This window comes from Falco rusticolus, chromosome 10 (genome assembly GCF_015220075.1).
Source record: "Falco rusticolus isolate bFalRus1 chromosome 10, bFalRus1.pri, whole genome shotgun sequence".
Lineage (NCBI taxonomy): Eukaryota > Metazoa > Chordata > Aves > Falconiformes > Falconidae > Falco > Falco rusticolus.
In genome coordinates, this window is record NC_051196.1 from 29,770,591 (window position 1) to 29,789,021 (window position 18,431).

Below are 18,431 nucleotides of genomic sequence, written 5' to 3' on the forward strand. Positions count from 1 at the left end.
GTATAAACTGTGGTTTTCTAAAGATTCACTAGAGTTGGTGCATACCGATTTCTTCTTCAGCTGTCAATCTCCTGTCCACACCTCTGTTAACCAGACTGAATATTCATTATTCCCTTTAAGCAGTTAAAGTTTGTCTGGGATCTGCAGAAACCGAACTGGACTTCTCCTGCAACTGAAGCTTCCAGAGCTTGCTATCACACCAGACAAAAATCTGAAGTGGTTCAGCTTCACCTACATGATCACTGACACCTGTGTATTATTGCCTACCCAGTATTATGCATACGGGTACAGAAGCCCCTTGGAAGAAAATGAGGAAGGAAACATAATGGCAGAAACGAAGAAGGAACAAAAGAAAGCAGGGAAGTAGTTGAGACCAGAACAAGGATCCTGATAGAGATACACTAACACTGAACACATGGTGGATACCACATGAAGATGGAGAAGGAGGAACGGAAGGGATGAATTCAGTTAAGGCTAACTGTATATTATGACAAATTGCTGGGGAAACAACAGATTTAGAGAATGACCTGGGAACTCAGAGAAGGAAAACAGAGTGTAAAAGTAAGCGGTACAAAGACATTCTTGGAAAAGAACAGGGACAGAAAGGATGAAGACTATGTAAAGCTTCCTCAAGTCACCAGATCTCATTATCCCTGACTCTCAACATTCTTCTATGAGCAAATATCACTAAAACTCACTGAAAGAGTTCTCACCCTCCTCTAGTGCTCATCCATGGATGACCCTATAACGTAATTTTGACGTAATTGACATAAAACCAAAGACTAAATAGAAAGAACAATCTATGCTCAGGTGTCTCACTGCAAGATGACGCATAACAAGCTTTCTATTTGCATATACACGTACAGAGAAAATCCTTTCATTCAGGAGCAAAATATACAGATCTTCAAAAATTACTGCTGAAACTATTCAATATCTAAGCAGCATCCCTTCAAAAAAAACCCGAAAATTATTGAAAATTTTTAAAAATGTAAAAAAAAAATATCCCTTTACAGAAGCAAACTGAAGCTAGTTCTTTTATACCACTTAAATCTGCTGTAAGGCCACATTTGATACAGAAATGATATTTAACACCACTTTCCCATCTGCTGGAAGCAACTTGAAAAATACATTTTTAAATGACGAGATAGTTGCACACTGAAATAATTTGCAAACAGTATTAAGAAAGGTGCTGTGGCTCTTCTCTGCTTCAAGTACTTGCTCTTCTAGGAAGGAAACGTGGTGTGCAACCATTTTAACAAATGCCTATGGAGAGAGGAAAAACACCTAATGAAAATTAAAAGCACATGCACCGGCTTTCCACATGATCCTAGCTAGAGATCAAAGTTGAAGAGAAAACTTTAACAAGATTTCAGAGTGCACTATTGCTAATATAAATAACCAAGGGGCACATACTCAGAAGTGAACTACAGATGTTTATAGCCATGAGAAGGACCACTGGTCATGATCTAAGGCTATTTTTTCTCCTTACCTAAGGGCAGACTTGAGCTCCCTTTTCAGCATGCAGAGTATGTAAGCGCTTGCATAGTGTCTAAAGGTCTGGCAAAGTTTCAGCAGTGAGGTGAAAAGCTCTTCAAAACCACAAAGAGGCTGCTACTACTGGTGGGAGTGAAAAAGTGGCCAAAGTGGTAGGAAGGAGTAGACAGCAGAGAAAAAGATAACAACAGGTGATTTGAGCTAAAAAAGGTCAGGAATAACTGACCTAAAATATACATGTGATCAGTTACGGTTGAAATGTGAGCCATAAAGCAAAGTCAACTAGAAAGAGCACAGTATTTATTCGTTAAAATATAGAACAGTTTGTAAAGAGTTTTGATACTTTCTATTAATGATTAAGCTTCTCTCCCTTCTACCCCCCAGTCCCGAAGTTGAATACTGCTGCTTTTAGAGATAGGGAAAGTGAGGATCAGCAGGTAAATTAATTGCCCAAAATGTACCACAGTGGCAACATCAAAATTAAACCCCAGCAGATTCTCATCCTATATAACCATTACACAACAGTCCTTTCCTGTTCTACTCCTGGTCGTACAAGTTAATTTCTCCCTTGAAAATCCCCATGAATGCTAAGCTTTAACTTTTAAAGTTCCAATTAAAACACTAACTACCGCTCAAATTGCCAGTTTAACCTTGTGCTCTAAGATGATTGTCATTCCAGGTAGAAAAACTGATTCCTAGCCAATCAGGTGTCATCCTCCTTTGATAACCACAAAAAAAAAAGCCTCTCAACAAAATTCTGCTGTATTATTCAAGGACAACCTGTAGCCTAGGAAAGACTGGTGTTTTCTCCATACTCCAGATTACTATGTCCTTACAGCTATACCTTATATATAAGGCTTATCCTTATATTTAAGGGAATGGGGTCAGGAAGGGTTGGGGTTTTTTCCCTTCCCTGTCTTGGAGGCAAAAAAAAGCAGTAAGAAGCCCTGTTGCTTACCATACTTTTGGCACAAGTAATTGCTTAGAGTTTTAATTTTAGTTTCCTGTTCAAAGACAAAAACACCCCCACCACACACTCCCCCTGAAAATCCCAACCACCTATAAGCATGGAATTTGCAAAAAAGATCTAAATGGGTGAGACTTGCAGAAACAGTTGTTTTGGAACCTGATATAGTTAGCCATTTTTTAAGTCCTAGCTTAAGTATATTAAGTATGGCCAAATTGTCAAGTATGCTGAAAACTAGGTAGGTTTCTAAAGAGGTTAACAGTTGACTCCCACTTTTGTTCTAAAATGCCTTGCCTCAATTTCCTGTTTAAAGCCTTCTCCTAGTGCTGTGTAAGGCCTTAAAATATGAAGTGGCTTCATAAGTCTGTTATCAAATGTAGGTATAAAAACGCAAACCACAAAAAATGAATTGCATTTAAAGAAAACTGGCTGCACACTAAGTCAATTGCCCTGTCCCTTCCAGTGTAATAAACCTTACCAGAGGATATTAGTTTGTACAGGGGTACAGCCTGAAGCTTAAGAACTGCCTATTTGGATTTAATGCCACAAACACTTGGTTTCTTTCACTTTGAGTCTGTTAGAACTGATTTTAAACACTACACAATTTATCTCGTCATGTTTCCATTACATTTCTCCCAGAGGCAAACTTGCCCTCAGTTGACACAAATTTTAACATACTGCTTACTAAATATGGTGAGGGCATCATCTTAGTGAGTCATACTGGCTTCCCTCATTCAGGATACAATGAACACCAAAACAGACACAACAGAAGACAGGAGCTCAGAGATTTCTCCACTTCTACATAAGACAATCATCAACAACTTAAAACAGGTATGTCCAGCTGGGTGTGACTTGAATTTTTGAAGTTATAAATGGTTCCACAGATACTCTTTCAAGTCACAAAAACAAATTAATATTATTGGCATTATTATTAACACTAAAACCACAACTAATGCTTTTAATATACCATTAGAAATTGTGGAATCCACAGCAATAAATTACTCAGTGATGTTCCAAAACCATAAACACTTATACCTGCTGAACCATGGGTAAACACACTGATTTAAAAACAAACATAAGACAACAGAGAGCCATAAACATCTGAGTGCTCCATATAAATACCTGGACTTTTAACCTACGAAACACATAAAAAAAAGAATGTAAATTTTTTAATGCAATGAACAAACCTCTAATTTATCAACTTTGGCATAGATGCGGTTCATTTCCACCACCTTGTCTTTAATGAGAAGAATGGTCTCGTCCAGAATCTCTGATGTATCACTTCTAGTCTGCATGAAAAAAAAGTATCTCACATGAGGACAAATCCTGAAGATAAACGCTACACTATTTTTTTTCACTTCACTGTTATCTTTCACTTGAATATTTCAAAAAATACATACTCAAAATAGACATCACAAGGGCCCTTTTGCAGTATGTTAGAAAGTACAGATTCGGAAAATAAGTTACTTTTTCAAGTAATTCATGAAACAACAAGAAAAACCCAATAGTAGGTGTCAGGACTTCCAAATCAAAACTGTAATCAGATCCTTCCCTCTTCTCCCCAAATTTCCACACTACTCCCAGGAGATCATCTACTTTCTATGATGAAACATTGTAGACATGACAGGTAACAACAGATTTAAAATGAAAACTGCCTCTATATCATCCATCATTCTTTGATTTTATTGGAGAAGAGCTAACTCACAATACTTATCAATCAGTTTTGGGAAACAGTCTGTTCTCTGAGTACACCGCTTCTAGAATCTTGCCTTCAGCAGGGGCTCAGGGCTAGAGTTCTCGGGAGAGCAAGACTCTACGCACAACATTATAGCACGGGCATCTCAGAGGCAGCTTCTGCTCCCTAGTCCCTGCCCGCTTCCACAACACTTAAGTGTCCCAATACAGGAAGGATTATATTTTAATTTGTTACCTACTACAACCAAGCTTGTTTCTCATATCCATACCAAAGTCTGAACCTTATCTGAAATCCTGCTAAGTGTTGTGTTAGCAAGAATTACCCAATTTCCTACAGGAACAGCTACCACTATTTTGTTAGGTGGCAGTAGATATACCTCCAAACAAAGCATTACAGCTAATGGAATGTACAAGCCAAAAAATGATGGATAAGACAAGAATTGGGAAAAGCTCTCTGAAAGGAAAGATAAAAGCAAACCCAAGAAAACCTCCACTAACACCTAAATAGTCATTTTAATTTGTAAAACAGCAGCAACCTTTGACAAGAAAAGTAAGAGAGGCAGCTGAGCCCGCTTATATACAACTTTTCTTTCTCAACTACAATAGAGTATAGGAGGTCTTGGTTCACTTCTGGATTAAAGCTGTCCTTCCTAAAATTGTAATAGACTTAAAGAATACAGAGGAACAAGGGTCCCTTCAAAAGATATTTTTGACCCAAACACCAAGCTAGAAGACATTCTTCTTTCAACTTCATAGGGAAGAGTAAGGATCTTTTAGCTAGAACGGTGAGAATCTGGCATTGGGCTCATACTGCAGGGAATTTTCTGAGCATTTTGAGATTTAATCCAGAATTCAAATAAAGCATAAATGCCTGCTATAAATCATTTAATCCACGGACCATGCTTATAAACTCTAACAAGTACTCAAACATTTTACTGATTACCATATGACTTGTTTGTGTATTTGGGTTTTTTTAAAAGAAGTTGTGTTTTTAAAAGCTGAGTATAAACAAAGCCATATACATACAAAATTACTCACAGTAAGGTTTTATGGTATTATTATTACCAGAATAAGTACATGCAGATCAAGTGCTTTTATAGTGCTACGTGTGTTCTGTAATAGGAGATCAAACAACATATCAAAATAGTAGTAGCTTTATATTGTAAATAAACCAACAGTATCTTCCTGTATTACCGGTCTCAGCACTACATCCACCAGATACATACACGGACACCTCCCCCAGCAGTGACATAACTGTATACACAGACACACTCTGTTATCTTTACAGTAAGTACTTTATATCCAACAGAAAGTGCGCATAGACACTCGGGCAGGATCCCTGTGAATGGAGTCTGACTTATATTTCCTAATGTTAAATAAAAATACAGCATGAACACATAATAAAACCAGATGAATTCCAGGTTTGTTCTATTGAATTCTTTTGGGTCAACAGTAGGCAGCCCTCATCCTCCTCTATAATAAAGCCCATGTGAAAATAGACTGGTGATCTGTCTGAGGTGAGTTTCATACTCAGGTAAACTAATTGAGATCAAAACTTGAGCCTGGAATTTCCAAAAATATGGTAACAAACTTGTTTCCTAATGTTCATCTGAGAAAGAACTAGGGAAAAAACACTCTTTCAGCTAAATGGTAGGTAACTACTGTAAATATAAACACGGCTTGGGACATAGCAGGAGAGAGATGTTGTACAGACCCATTACAAAAGCTACCAACACAATAAGGTCAGAGCAGACATGGAACAAATCTAAACCATCTTCTTTTGAGGGTAAAAGCAAACGACCAATACAAGACACAGGAGAGCTGATCTTCCAGCAAGCAGCCTGTGATGAAAGGAAATGATATGCAAATATGATTCAAGAAGAGTCATTCTGCAGCAGTCTGCAGAACCACAGCGACAGAGGAGTTCAAGAGGAGTCAGCACATGACAAAGGGAAATTACTCTCTTGGTACAGCAGCCTCTCATGAGCCAGAGAAAGCAGGACTGGTCTGAAACCCCACATTATAAAACAAAATTTATTTCCACTTGTGCAATGTATTTTACTTTATCTTACTGAAGATTTAGCTGAGTGCTCAGCACAAGCACCAGAGCACAGCAGTCCACGGGGAAAAAACTTGTATTCCTCTTACTAGGTTTTACTATGCTAATTGGAGGAAGGGGTGAGGAGGGAAGGTTTGATTGAGCTTTGTCTTCTAATTCAAACCAGCGAGACTAAACTCAAGAAGGTAGCAAACCAACAGCACCAAAATCAGTTAGGAGACAGCACAACCAGAGTATGCATGATGAATTAGAACACCAACCAGGAACAGCACACTGTAGGGCAGTGAGACCTAACTCTTGCATACACCGCAGTTCAGTCTGTACCACAAGCACAGCTTCTTGTTATTTTGTATTTTATAAAAACAATTACTTTTCAGGAAAAGAAAATTAAAAAAGAGCTGGAGCCAGAAGTCAAAGATATTGTGCAAATTCTAGTTGTCACAGGGACTTTTTTGAAAGGATCTCTCTATATTCTTTTTTCGTCTTTGATCCCATATGTTAACACTGAGTAACAAGAAAGGATCATGAGTAAAAGTAACCACTGTACACTGAGCAGCTCAGTGGTAAGAAAAGAAAAAACAAGTTGGTATTTTGCTGAGAAGCTAGCAAACCCTAGCCACAACAAACCAAACAAAATAAACTCTTCCTCTTTTCTCCCCTGTGATGAAACCTGGTTTCACACCTAGGGCCTCAGGGAGGAGATTCCCAGACTGTAACTCCACAAGACAAAGATAAGCAGTTAGAAGCTCCTCTGAGGAACCACAATAAAGTGAGATTTACAAACACATCATTTCCCTGAGGCAAGTTCTGCAGGAAGGTTCAATGGCTTGAGAATCACTAACCCGTGGTTTTACAAATGTAACTAAACCAGCTGCGCATGTCTGAATAGATATATTTTTCAACATGTTTTAAGATATACAAGAAGCACAAAGAATCGTACCTAAAAAGGTAACCAACAATGACCCATGAAAACAATATGACAACGGCATATATGAGAGTGTGGTTATTACAATGAATTTTTTTTGCTTTCATGTCACTGGTTCAAATCATAGCTCAGTTAAAAAACGCAATTTGATAATTATACTCGACAGGCTGTGAAGCCACTTAAAAGACATTAAGTCAGTGTTCTAAAAAAGACATCACAAAAAGTTAAATAACTGTCATGCAAATTCTTCTAGCATGATCTTTTCATTACGAGATGCTCCTTCCATGGTAGGTGTGAGCCACGCTGAACTGTACATATGTACCTTGTCATTGTAACTTACCTGTTGTACAAGTGTCCATTTTAAGTGCTGTGCCATGCTGTGGCTAGCCAGGTACAACAGTATGACACCGGAAACAGCATTTTATCTTCCTAGCACTGAGAATCCAGGTTCTTCCTCATTGCAATATTCAATATGCATCAAAAGTACTTGCAAGTGAAAAGCAGCAGCACAATCAAAGAGGAGAAGCCAAATTCCTCCATATAAATACTTTGCTGAGTGCTCATCTGAAAAACACAAGATTCCCCTCACCTTTTGTTGGCATAGACAAAAGACCAGATTATTGCTAGGCACAGAACTGGAATCAGTTTAGACACATTAATTTATCAGATTCCCAGATACCACTTGATGCGCTGTGTAAAGGAACCTTACATTGTAGGTACTAGATAGAAAGCCACAGAATCAGCACACTGACTGCACTGCTTTGATATTCCCAGATAAGGTCAACAATCTGCATACCAGGGAATTATTCACAGCCTGCAGGTTGTGGAAAAATGTTTTCAGGGGCAATGCAAAGATAATGTATTGAAACTAGGTTAGTGGTTTTTGTAGAAAAGGTGGGCAAGAGAAGTCTCAAAGGAGGTTTGAAAGCTCACTGGATCCATCTGAACAAGCTAACCATCTTCCCCATATTGGAGTCAAAGATCTAAGGTGCATGCCTGATTGATGGAAAAAAGCGTAACATACAAATTCTTAGCAAAAGCTCCCAAAGAGAAGAACTGAGTGAATGAACTTCGTAGTAAATCAGACAGAATACAATCAACAGTGAAGAGTTATTGATTCAAACCACTTGCTTTGAGCAGGCAATGTCTTATCACTGAAGCAATCATCACCTTTCAGGAATGAACTCAAAGGATTTTTTGGCCCAAGAAACCAATCTCTTCTATTCTGCATTGTTGCACAGACTAAGTGTGCCCTACTAGAGAATCTAAAGCTGACAAATGTAAGCCAAGACGTATCAAAAAATAGACTGCATGCTCTGAGGTTCACATGCTCCTTTACAGCTATTTTTGTCAAAAGCTGAATGGAAAAAGAACTGCTTAAACAGCCACTAATCCTGAACCATTCTTACAAGACAGCTATTTCTCCTTTTAAGTCCCCTACTAACCATAGGAGACTTTGATGAGCCAAGCTTTTGTTTCTTTCCATTCTATGTCACTTCCTCCTGGAAGCAATCATGCCTCCTTTCCATAAGCAAGACATGCCAATGACAAAACCAGAAACTTCTGACAGAAGTCAAAAAAAGATTAATCACTGATTATATTGCTGACTGATTTGCCTAGAACAAGGATGATGGCCTCACTTCTCTTGAGCAGAATTCACATTGAAGGTGCAAGAAAGATGTCCCATAACCAAATAATAATAATTGTTAGTTAGCTGGTAATATTTTGCATGAACTGTGTCCAACAGGCTAATTTGGTTTTTCAATGGGTTCTTGCAGCCCATACCAGACTGCTTATGACTTAATGAGTTCTGTCCTGGAGTGCAAGCACAACATTTCTCCAAGTAACACTGGGATACATTAACAGAAAAGTGGAAAGATGCTGAGGAGGCAATATTGACATTTGTTCTGAGGACAGAAGACAGCGTGCAGAAAGGCCAGCACTCCAATATCTTTTGTTTGCACTGAAGCTGGTAAGAATAAAGCCAGGAAGCTGCTTTTCAACCTCCTCAGAAACATCGGCCACATCATTTTTTTTTAGCTACTTCACTTTATCCTGTCCCTCTCCATTTATTTATGCAGTTGCTAAGAATCATCAGAAGAATAGCTCATGGGCAACAAGTCCCGGAGGAGACCTTGGCTGGTCACTACTTGCCGTTAGGAGCGCATCATTAGTGACCACTGCAGTCGCCCATGTCACAAGATGTGCGAAGATCGAAGACAAATGTTGTGGTAGGTCATAGCAGAAGGCGAGGTGGTCTGTGCACCAATGATTTGAGAGGGAAGTTTCTCTACTTCACGTTTGTTACTTTTAGATGACCACGGTGACCTGCACAGCCTTCTGCTGTTTGCAGAACGCCCGGGTAAGCGCAGCAGCGCATACCTGTTGCTCTAAGTGCTCATCCACACAATTAGGTAGTGCCAATGGTGACGACAGCCGGTGTGCCACACGCTGCACAGCACATGGGTCACAACCCCGCCATCAAGCAGCATTCCCCACTCAGTTATGCCACCCACATCAACCTCTCTCTCACACCCCGGCTGCAGGCCCTGAAGACACACCTAGCGCGGGGGTTTGCGGGCACCCAGCACAGGAGGCCCGCACCTGGAGCCGGCGGGGCGAGGCGAGGGCAAGGCGGCCGTCCCCACCTCGGCCTGCCTACCGCCCCAAGGCCGCCCGGCAGCCTTTTGGGACGGGCCGCCGCGCAGCCAGGGCAACGGAAGGGACCGCGGCAAACGCCGACTACCGGCAGGCCCCGGACCGCGCCACCGCAGCGCGGCCGCCAGCCGCCCCCTCACGGCGCCACCACCTGCACCCGCCTCACGGCGCGGCGGCGCCCGCGGGGGGAGGGCGGAGGCGGAGGGGGGGGCCGGCCGCGCGCGCCCCAGCGCCACCTGGCGGGCACGGCGCCCCGCTGCGCGCGCAGCGCCCCAGCCCTCCCCGCGGCGGCCGCGCTGCCAAGATGGCCGCCCCGCGCGCCGCCCGCCGGCGGGGCCCGCGGCACGTACCGCGGCCGTTATCCCGCAGAACCCGTCCGGCCGCCCCAACAGCTCCTCTGTCATCTCCTCCGTTTCTTGCACCTGAGGGGGAGAAAAAAACCACCACACAGTGGCAGAGCCCAGGCTGGGGCCGCCTGGCAGTGGCCGGGCCCCGCACCTTGGCCTCTCCTGCCCGCCCCGCGGGCGGCCCAGGCCGAGCTGGGGAGGTTTCAGGCCAGCGCCATATCACCAACTCACCAAACGCAGAGAATTCATTATATTGAGGAATGCTGACCGTGGGGGCTCCGGGAGGCCCTCGCCACCCCCACCCTGGGAGGTGACCCATCGGCGACAGAGGATGTCCCCAGCGCCCCCCTCAGCGTGGGGGTCAGGGTCTAGATCCCATCACTTTTCTGCCAGTAGGCTTCTAAACGTAGAATGTCAATGTGTTATCTCAGCAAAAGCTCCTTTCCAAGCATCTCGCTTGAGTTCTGAAACCAAAAAGTTTATTCTAACGCTTGACTTGGATGTAACAACAAAGTGGGATTTACAAAAGTCAATTTGAAGTTATGGTTTGCCTTATTCACCAACAGAAAACTGGGTGAAACCCCCCCAAAACCCCAGCCCTTCAGCAAATACCTAAAAGAAAAACAAAACAAAACAAAACACTCAAAGAAAACAACAACCCAACAAACCACTTAGACTATTCTGAAGCAGAGAGAACATGGAAAGAAAACCAAAAGCAGCTCCGAGGGCAGTTTTGGACAGCTACTGAAATGGTTTTCTAGTATCAGAAACAGAGCCCACATTCAGAACCCAGAAGAACTCTCAACAGCTACAGCAGTGTCTGCCTAAAGCCAAAAGCCCAGGCATTCCCGCGTCTGCAGGTGACAAACGCTGATAGAGTCTCACTCTTAACTGAAGTTTAGAGTTGAAGACTTGTTTATAAAATCTCAGTAAAGAACTGTAACTGCAAGGAGAAAAAAGCTTCTGTTCTGAGCGTATTTTGAAATGCAGAATAACCAGAGTTAAAATGCAGGAAATGGAAATCAGTAAAATTCAAAGGCCACCCCAAGTCCTGCATTTGCACTGTAATTTAAATAGTTTTCAAAGTCCTGTATCTATCCTCCTGTCCTAATCACATCTCATTCTCCAAAATTACAATAATGAACCTGATGAAAACCTCTTTTTCTTAAATAAAACCAAACACAGGGAAGTTGTCCCATTTGTTGGGCCTACTTTGCTTAAATGGCCATCGTAATATCAGAACAAGAAGAGCAAGAGTTGCCTTAGCAGACCTTTTTATAATTTTTCATCTGGGCTGTAATGAATGATCTTGCTCCTAAATGAAGTTTATTATCCTTTCACCTGGTAATAAAATTAAGGAAACCTGCGTCACCTCCAAAATTCAAATCACAGTTATCAATCCAGCAGTTGGGCTAACTCCAGGATCCTTTTCGCCATTCTAAAAGTGCCCAAGAACCTCCCAAAACAGGTCCGGTCACTCTTGTTGGGAACAATACAGCAAAAGGAGTTGCTATCATGTGAAGTCATTAGATAGAAGAAAGGGTGCCAGAAGAAGAAGAATAGGTAAGAGGAGAAATGTACTTTGTCAGCAAGGGGTAGAATGGAATATACTAGACTCGTGATTTACATTAAAGCAAACATTAAGAGCAGCACACATTTAAGTTCACCCCAAAGACTGCACTTGGCATGGACTGAAGGTGGTCACTGGTACACAACTCCTCTTATGTTATAAAACCTGTTCCACGTAAGTGGAGCAAACGTCATTCTCTACAGAGCCTGGATTAACTTTCCAGCTCAAAGGAGGTGTTGTTATGCCTCTGGAGATGTATTTGCAGCCAACTTCTGCAACGGGACAGATTTGAGGGAGCCGTGTCAGATATGGAGGTACTCCTGGAGGCAGCTTCTGCACCGATGCCAAGATGGCAGCAATAGGGAAGGCAAAAGCCTTTTGCCAGAGAACCAGAGAGGAGGATCAAAAGAGAAATGCGAGTTACTAACAGGACAACAAATTACACACACCACTCTAGAAAGGGTGTTCTGAAAAGGCTGTTAGAAGCCAGCCAGGGAGCAATCACACGAAGCCAGGAGACCAAAACCACCATCTAAAGTGAGCGTGCTGTTCTGGGAGGTCTCCAATCATGCAAGTGAGGGAAGGGCTCAACTCCTCGTCACTTCTAGGACAGTCATTTAAAAACTAGAAAGAACAAATTATGCTATCACAAAGGAGAAGGAAGAAGAAAAAAGCCTTAAGCACATGGAAGAAATAGCAGCTGTTTTCACAAGGGCAAACATGCATGAGCACATATAAGACATAATGTGTGCTGAGGATAAATACCTGTTCAGTAGAATGAAGATATGAGCTCAGGCCATGTTCTGAATAGCAGGAATGTGACCCAACTTAGCCCAAAAACCCTCTCACTATCTTACAGCAACACTGGTATGTATTGTCTCAGAGAAATTCTTAGCAGCTGACCCCTTCATCAGCCTAGTGACCACACCTGTTAGCCTATTAAAGTTATTTCCCAAGATGCTTGTGTCTCATGAACTCTGTGTGAAGTCTTCATGGTGGCAAAAACTATCACATTATTATATTCACGCTGTAATTTCACTTATACAAGATTTAAGAATCTACCCACAAAAGTTTCACTGCCTCTTTTTTGTGGATGTATCTGGACAGAAGAAACCTCAAGACACATGGTACTCCACAGGTTTATCAGGAAGGATCCATAGATGCTGTAAATCAATGCATGGATTTCAGTGGTGGCTAACACCAAGTGTTACATCCCCTAACAATCTGTTCCATGTCTATCTGAAGTAAAGATTTCTGTGTGGAAAAGCTGTTTTCCTTCTGCTGTTGCCTTTGCATGCTTAAATAAAGGAACAGAATTTCCACACCTAATTTCTCCTCAGAAGGAAAGAGCGCTCTTCCTCCCCACTGCACAAGGCTAACTCTGGAAAGAGCACTGCTACGCAACAGAAAAACGCATTCTTTACAAATAAGAAAGAGTGTCCAGTGATTCATGTTACTGTTATATGTTGTGAAAAACTTGTAAGCATTGAATCTGACAGTCCTGATTTCTTGAAGTCTTCGTAAGGCCAAGAAACATAATTGCTAGCTTTTTTGTTAAGTGTATTTTACAGCAGAGCAATCTCAGTGGGTGGTGCAAGCATCAGATGGTCTACAGAACAATTCTATCAAACTCCCGACATTTCTTGGCAAGTCTGTGCAGTCAGCTTCACAGGCCTGAAGCCACTAACACAGCCGTCATGTTCAGAGACTATCACAGTTGGCTTAAAGAGATAGTCCCAAAACTGGTATCAAACTTACAGCTTCAAAAAGGCTGTTTAATGGTAGCAATCATTAAATGCTGACTGGTACAGCAGGTATAAATTCCACTAATTGGACAGATGATGCATTAAAGAAACATCCATTTAAAGAAGTTGCGTTCGGTGTACAGGTTGCTATCCTCCTCTGACTAAAGTTGCAGACACACTTGAGGCAGGTAGCTTGCTGACATTACTAGCCCTTCTAATATCTACTGTGAGCATCTTGCATTCATAATGTTCATAAAGATTCAAACGTTGGAGTAGCATGTGTTAGGGGACAGAAGCAAAGTTTATTGACACCACTGAGAAATAAGTTAATTCAAAAACAGAATCACAGTCCTTAATCTTTAAAAGAGTGTTACATAGCCTGAAACATAACAGAAGACAACAATAGTAAGCAACAATAGAAAAATAGATGCAAACAACCACTTAACACTATTTCTTCAGGCATGCTACTATAAAAACACACTAGGCATAAAAAGCCAAAATACTATGTTAACAAAGACTCAACCACAAATACTTAGCAGTTCCATATGAATTGCAAAAGAGAAAAACAAAATTCTATGGGCTCAATGTACTTAAGACACCTTCTGAAATGGTTAAAAGGGGCCTCTTGCAAATTGCAGTATCAACAATATATTTACCATCATCTGTAATTAGGTACTTACTAAACAGACCATACAAGCTCTTTCCAGGTGATTACAGAACTCACTGTATACTTATCATTAAGATCTGAAATAAAGCCCACTGAACACATTTCAAAGTTATGGTGAAAATACATGGGTGACAAGTCTTTCTTAGTTAAGACTGTAATTTCACGATCACTTTAAAATTATATAAGCTGGTATAGGCAAGAAAAGTAGTCTACCCTTTTCTATCACTCACGGGCCTAAAGACAACCCTTTCTTTGCATGTGAAAAGACAGACATTCAAAGTGGAATGAATCAGGAAATTGCTCTGGGTTGAAAACTAACTATTAATGTCTTTGCCAGTCATTTTAGCTCAGATCAGTTTGACTCATTTCATTACACAGCCGTGTTACTGCTAACACCAAGAAAGAAAACAGGTAACAAGAGGAAGACACGTTGGATCTTTCAATAGCAGTGATAACTTATCACGAAACTTTAGCCAAAGGCATAACAGCACCACTTCCAGATGGCATTTTAATGTTCCCATATATCCACTGTTGATTCTCCTGTTTATTTATGGAAAGAAAACAAAACAAAATTAAAACCATTATTTCATTTTGTAACTTGGAAAAATATGCAGTCTAGCTTTGAGGTTAGCTTTCCTTTCAGACTTTATTTTATGTAGTATATACTGCACCTATAGTAATATCCTTTTCTCACCACTTCCCTTTAAATGTCTTTGTTTCTTGGCAGCAATCTCCTCCCTCTTTACTCCAAGCCTGAGATAAAATACGCTTTTGTAACTCCCCCTTATCACTCCTTTCATTTTGCCTCAGCATTATGCTCTTACTCAACCTTATGACAATTTACCTGCTTTTCCCAAGGATTTTTTTTTTTTTTTTTTGGGGGGGGGGGGGGTTTATACCAAGCTCACTCCTTGATAAAAAGATTTGGGTCAGGTATTTTATATCGTCAGCTGTTCAGGCCCACGAGATAACGAATATAGTGTTTAACTTGTCACACTTCATTAAGGAACAGGAAAAAAGAAAATTCAGCACTAAATCTCTTCTACAAAGTTTTCCAAAAAGCCTTCTTTCACTTAAAAAGGAAACCTGCCTTTGTTGGAATTTGAAGTGCTCTCCTAGCATGTCATTAAGACAAAGAGGTAGGCATAGAGAACTTTAAAAATAGCCAAACCAGAAAACCACACAGCTCTTTATAATATTAGAGACTCCAGCTGGAACATTTCAATATTGCTGAAAATTAACAGGTTCTTCAGTATAATATCCTCCTATGCCAGCTTCAAAATACTGAAAAAAAAACAAACCCCAACCAACCAAAAAACTCTACAAAGGGAAAAAAAAAATCAGTGTACAAGGGAAACAAGAAGAACAGAATGGCAAGTGTATTTCAATGGCAAAACTAGTCTTTTACAGCTATTTACAGGATACATTCAAGCCAAGGCAGAATAACATTATGACATGCAGCATATGCTCGAAAGCATTCACCTAGCAATATTCTCTACCGGACTATACAAATACTTTATTTTGCATTCATCATTATTGTAGTCTTATTTGGTACAACGGCTACACAAAATGAAAAATCATAATGAAAATTAGGAGTTATATGCTAGAGGAAATTGTTACTGCTAATTACAAAATTTTAAAAATGCAAAACTAAGGCAACTCATTGTGAAAAGGAACTGAAAGCCCTCGCTCTGATTTCCACAATGCTGTGATATGTGACAGAGCTAAGCTAGCAAGGCAAGGCCCATAGGAAGAGACACTTAAGAAGATGCTTCCACAAAAGCTGCGATTAATCCTCAAGCAGGAAAGTACCTGAATTGCTGCTTTGAGCAAGCTACCAATCTGTGCAAGAATCAAGAGAGATCAGTATTAAAACAGGTGTTAAGTTTCAGCTGAAGATGCCTGGAGGAAACCTAATGACTTGCAAGTAGCACAGAACCTAAGTTGTTTCTCTATTCCTTGTAAGAACTAGCAGGCTTGGTACTCAGTTACAAAAATACATAGTCTGCCATACAATGCTATACAGGAAACTTGGTTTATTAACTGCCAGGTCTTCTTTATTTCTTATTTAACACCAGTATGAGGGGCACTTGATAAAACCAACAGAATCTGGCTGATGTGAACTAATTCTTTAATAAAACATATTCCCTACTAAGTACACTTTGAAATGTCACCTTAATCGAGCTTGAAAATTCATTTTTTTAATTAACAATTAACATTAAAATAAAACATTAACGGTACTTGCTTCTGACCTGCTACAGATGTGTAGATGACTAATAGAGTAGATCCTAATCCAGAAGTAAGACAAAAAGCTGCGAGTGGTTTAACTACGTGAAAGTTATGTGGGTATCACTGACTAAGCATTGTATCATCTCCGTGAAAATGCTGAACAGAAAACCAGAACAAAGATACCAAGATCTGGATGCGTGTGAGTGGTCTGACTTATTGCAAATCATAGATAACCACATATGGAGAGATGGAACCGATGGAGTGGTGATGTCAAGGGAGAGGCACAGGCAAAATAATTCTCTGAACAGTGAAACTGATCAAGAGTTTCCCCTTTTTTTTTTTCTTGGAAACAAAAATAAATCACATTTTACTGCCAAAACGAAGGAAGGAGGTAAGCGGAAGCTGTTTAAAGACTGATTTAGGAGTGTTTTTTATCTCGACAAGAGGCAGTTTTAAATGATCTACCCAAAGAGAACGTTATTCCTGTCACCTCCAGGCTGCGGTGGGACAGGAGCTGCTGCAGGCCAGGAGGGGCGATGCTCCCGGGAGCCCAGCTCAGCTGGTGCAGCCTTCCCCTCGTTTCTGGGGGGCGGCTGGGCGGGGGGGGGGGGGGGCGTCTTGGCCCGCAAAGTGCCACCTCACAACGTCCCTCCGCCTCCAGGGAGGTCAGGCCGCCCCTCGGCGCCGTCCCCATCCGGACCGAGCGGAGCAGCCAGGCCGGGGTGACAGCCGCCCCTCCGGTCCCCAAACCGCGCATCGTCCGCTCCGCTCCTGACCTCAGCACCAGCAGACTTGGCTCCCACACAAAAAAACCCAAAACCAAAACAAACCAAATAAAAACCCAGAACAGCATCACAGCCGTAGTAGTTTTAGGGAAGGGAGCCTGGGAACACTTACTCAGCTGTTCAGGAGCTCAACTTTACCCAGCACAGCACCCCAGGCGCGGGGCCCGGAGGCCAGGCCGCGCCAGCCAGCGGGAGGGTCCGCAGCCCCCGCATCGGCCGGGGGGAGCGGGCCCCCGGCAGCCGCCGGCCGGGCGTTAGTGCCCCCACGACGGCGGTGCCCTGCCCGCTGGGAGCCCCCGGCCCCAGGCAGCCCCCCCTGCCCCAGCCGCCCCTCGCTCCCCCGCTGACGGGCTGCCCCCCCGCGCCTACCTTTTCCCCGGGCAGGCAGAGGGCGAGCCGCCCGGCGCCGCTCTCCGCAGCCGCCGCCCCCGCCCGGGGCTCCGAGCGCTCCCCCGGCCGCAGCATCCCCTCGGCGGCCGCTCGCCGCCGGTCCCCGCCTGAGCTCCGGGCAGCCGCCGCCCCGCCCCCGGCCGCCGCTCCGCCCCCTCCCCGCCGGGGCTGCCCGGGGCCGCGGGACACGCGCGCCACCTAGCGGCACCGGCGCGGCACTGGCAGCGGGCTGCGGGGGTCTCGGGGGCGGGCAGCGCGCACGCCGCTACGGCTGCGGCGAGACCGCCCCAGCGCTTCCCGCTGACGGGAGAGGGGCCAACGGCTCCGTGTGTTTAAACGGAAAAACGATTCAACATGAGCAGCCCCGCGGAGAACCACCGGAGGCACACCGCCGCCCCGAGCGCCTCACCTGCCGCGGAAACCGTGCCACTAACAGCGTTTTGCTTTAACGAGCCCCCACTGCAGCCTGGCAGGCAGGCTGGTAACTCGGTGATCAGCTGCACTAGATGACTTGGTAACGACTGGGAAATCAAAGGCTGCAGCTCAGAAAGCAGCTTTTCAGGCGCTCAGAATTTCTCCACACCCTGTTTGCAAGGCAAGTACTTAGATGACCAGATGCTAGAGCCATTCAGTTTTATGTTAGGCTGGGCAGAACTTCTGACAGTGCTTAAAAACATCCTGTCCTCCTCCCTAAGGACAGTGCCATAAGTGGCTCCCTGTGGAAGCCTGCAGTTCGAAAGACTCTTCTTACACCTTCTGGATGCTTCCTCACTGCAGATGAAGCTCTTCCTTGCCTTAGGCTCCTTTAAAACACTCTTCAACCAAAGCGCTGTTTTAGAGAGGGACAGATGATGAAGACAGCAGTTAGAGTTGAAACAAAGATGGCCATCTGTTCTCAGT

General features: G+C 42.9%; 1 protein-coding gene across 1 annotated transcript; it reads right to left on the minus strand.

Moving 5' to 3' along the window:
- Positions 1 to 1,044: 1,044 nt before the first annotated feature.
- BCAS4 (breast carcinoma amplified sequence 4) lies at positions 1,045 to 17,662 on the minus strand. Its single transcript, XM_037402692.1, has 3 exons — positions 17,511 to 17,662; positions 3,649 to 3,750; positions 1,045 to 1,263 (listed from the first exon to the last, which is right to left on the minus strand). Exons 1-3 carry the CDS (start codon positions 17,604 to 17,606, stop codon positions 1,045 to 1,047), a joined length of 417 nt encoding a protein of 138 aa, XP_037258589.1. The 5' UTR covers positions 17,607 to 17,662.
- Positions 17,663 to 18,431: the final 769 nt, after the last annotated feature.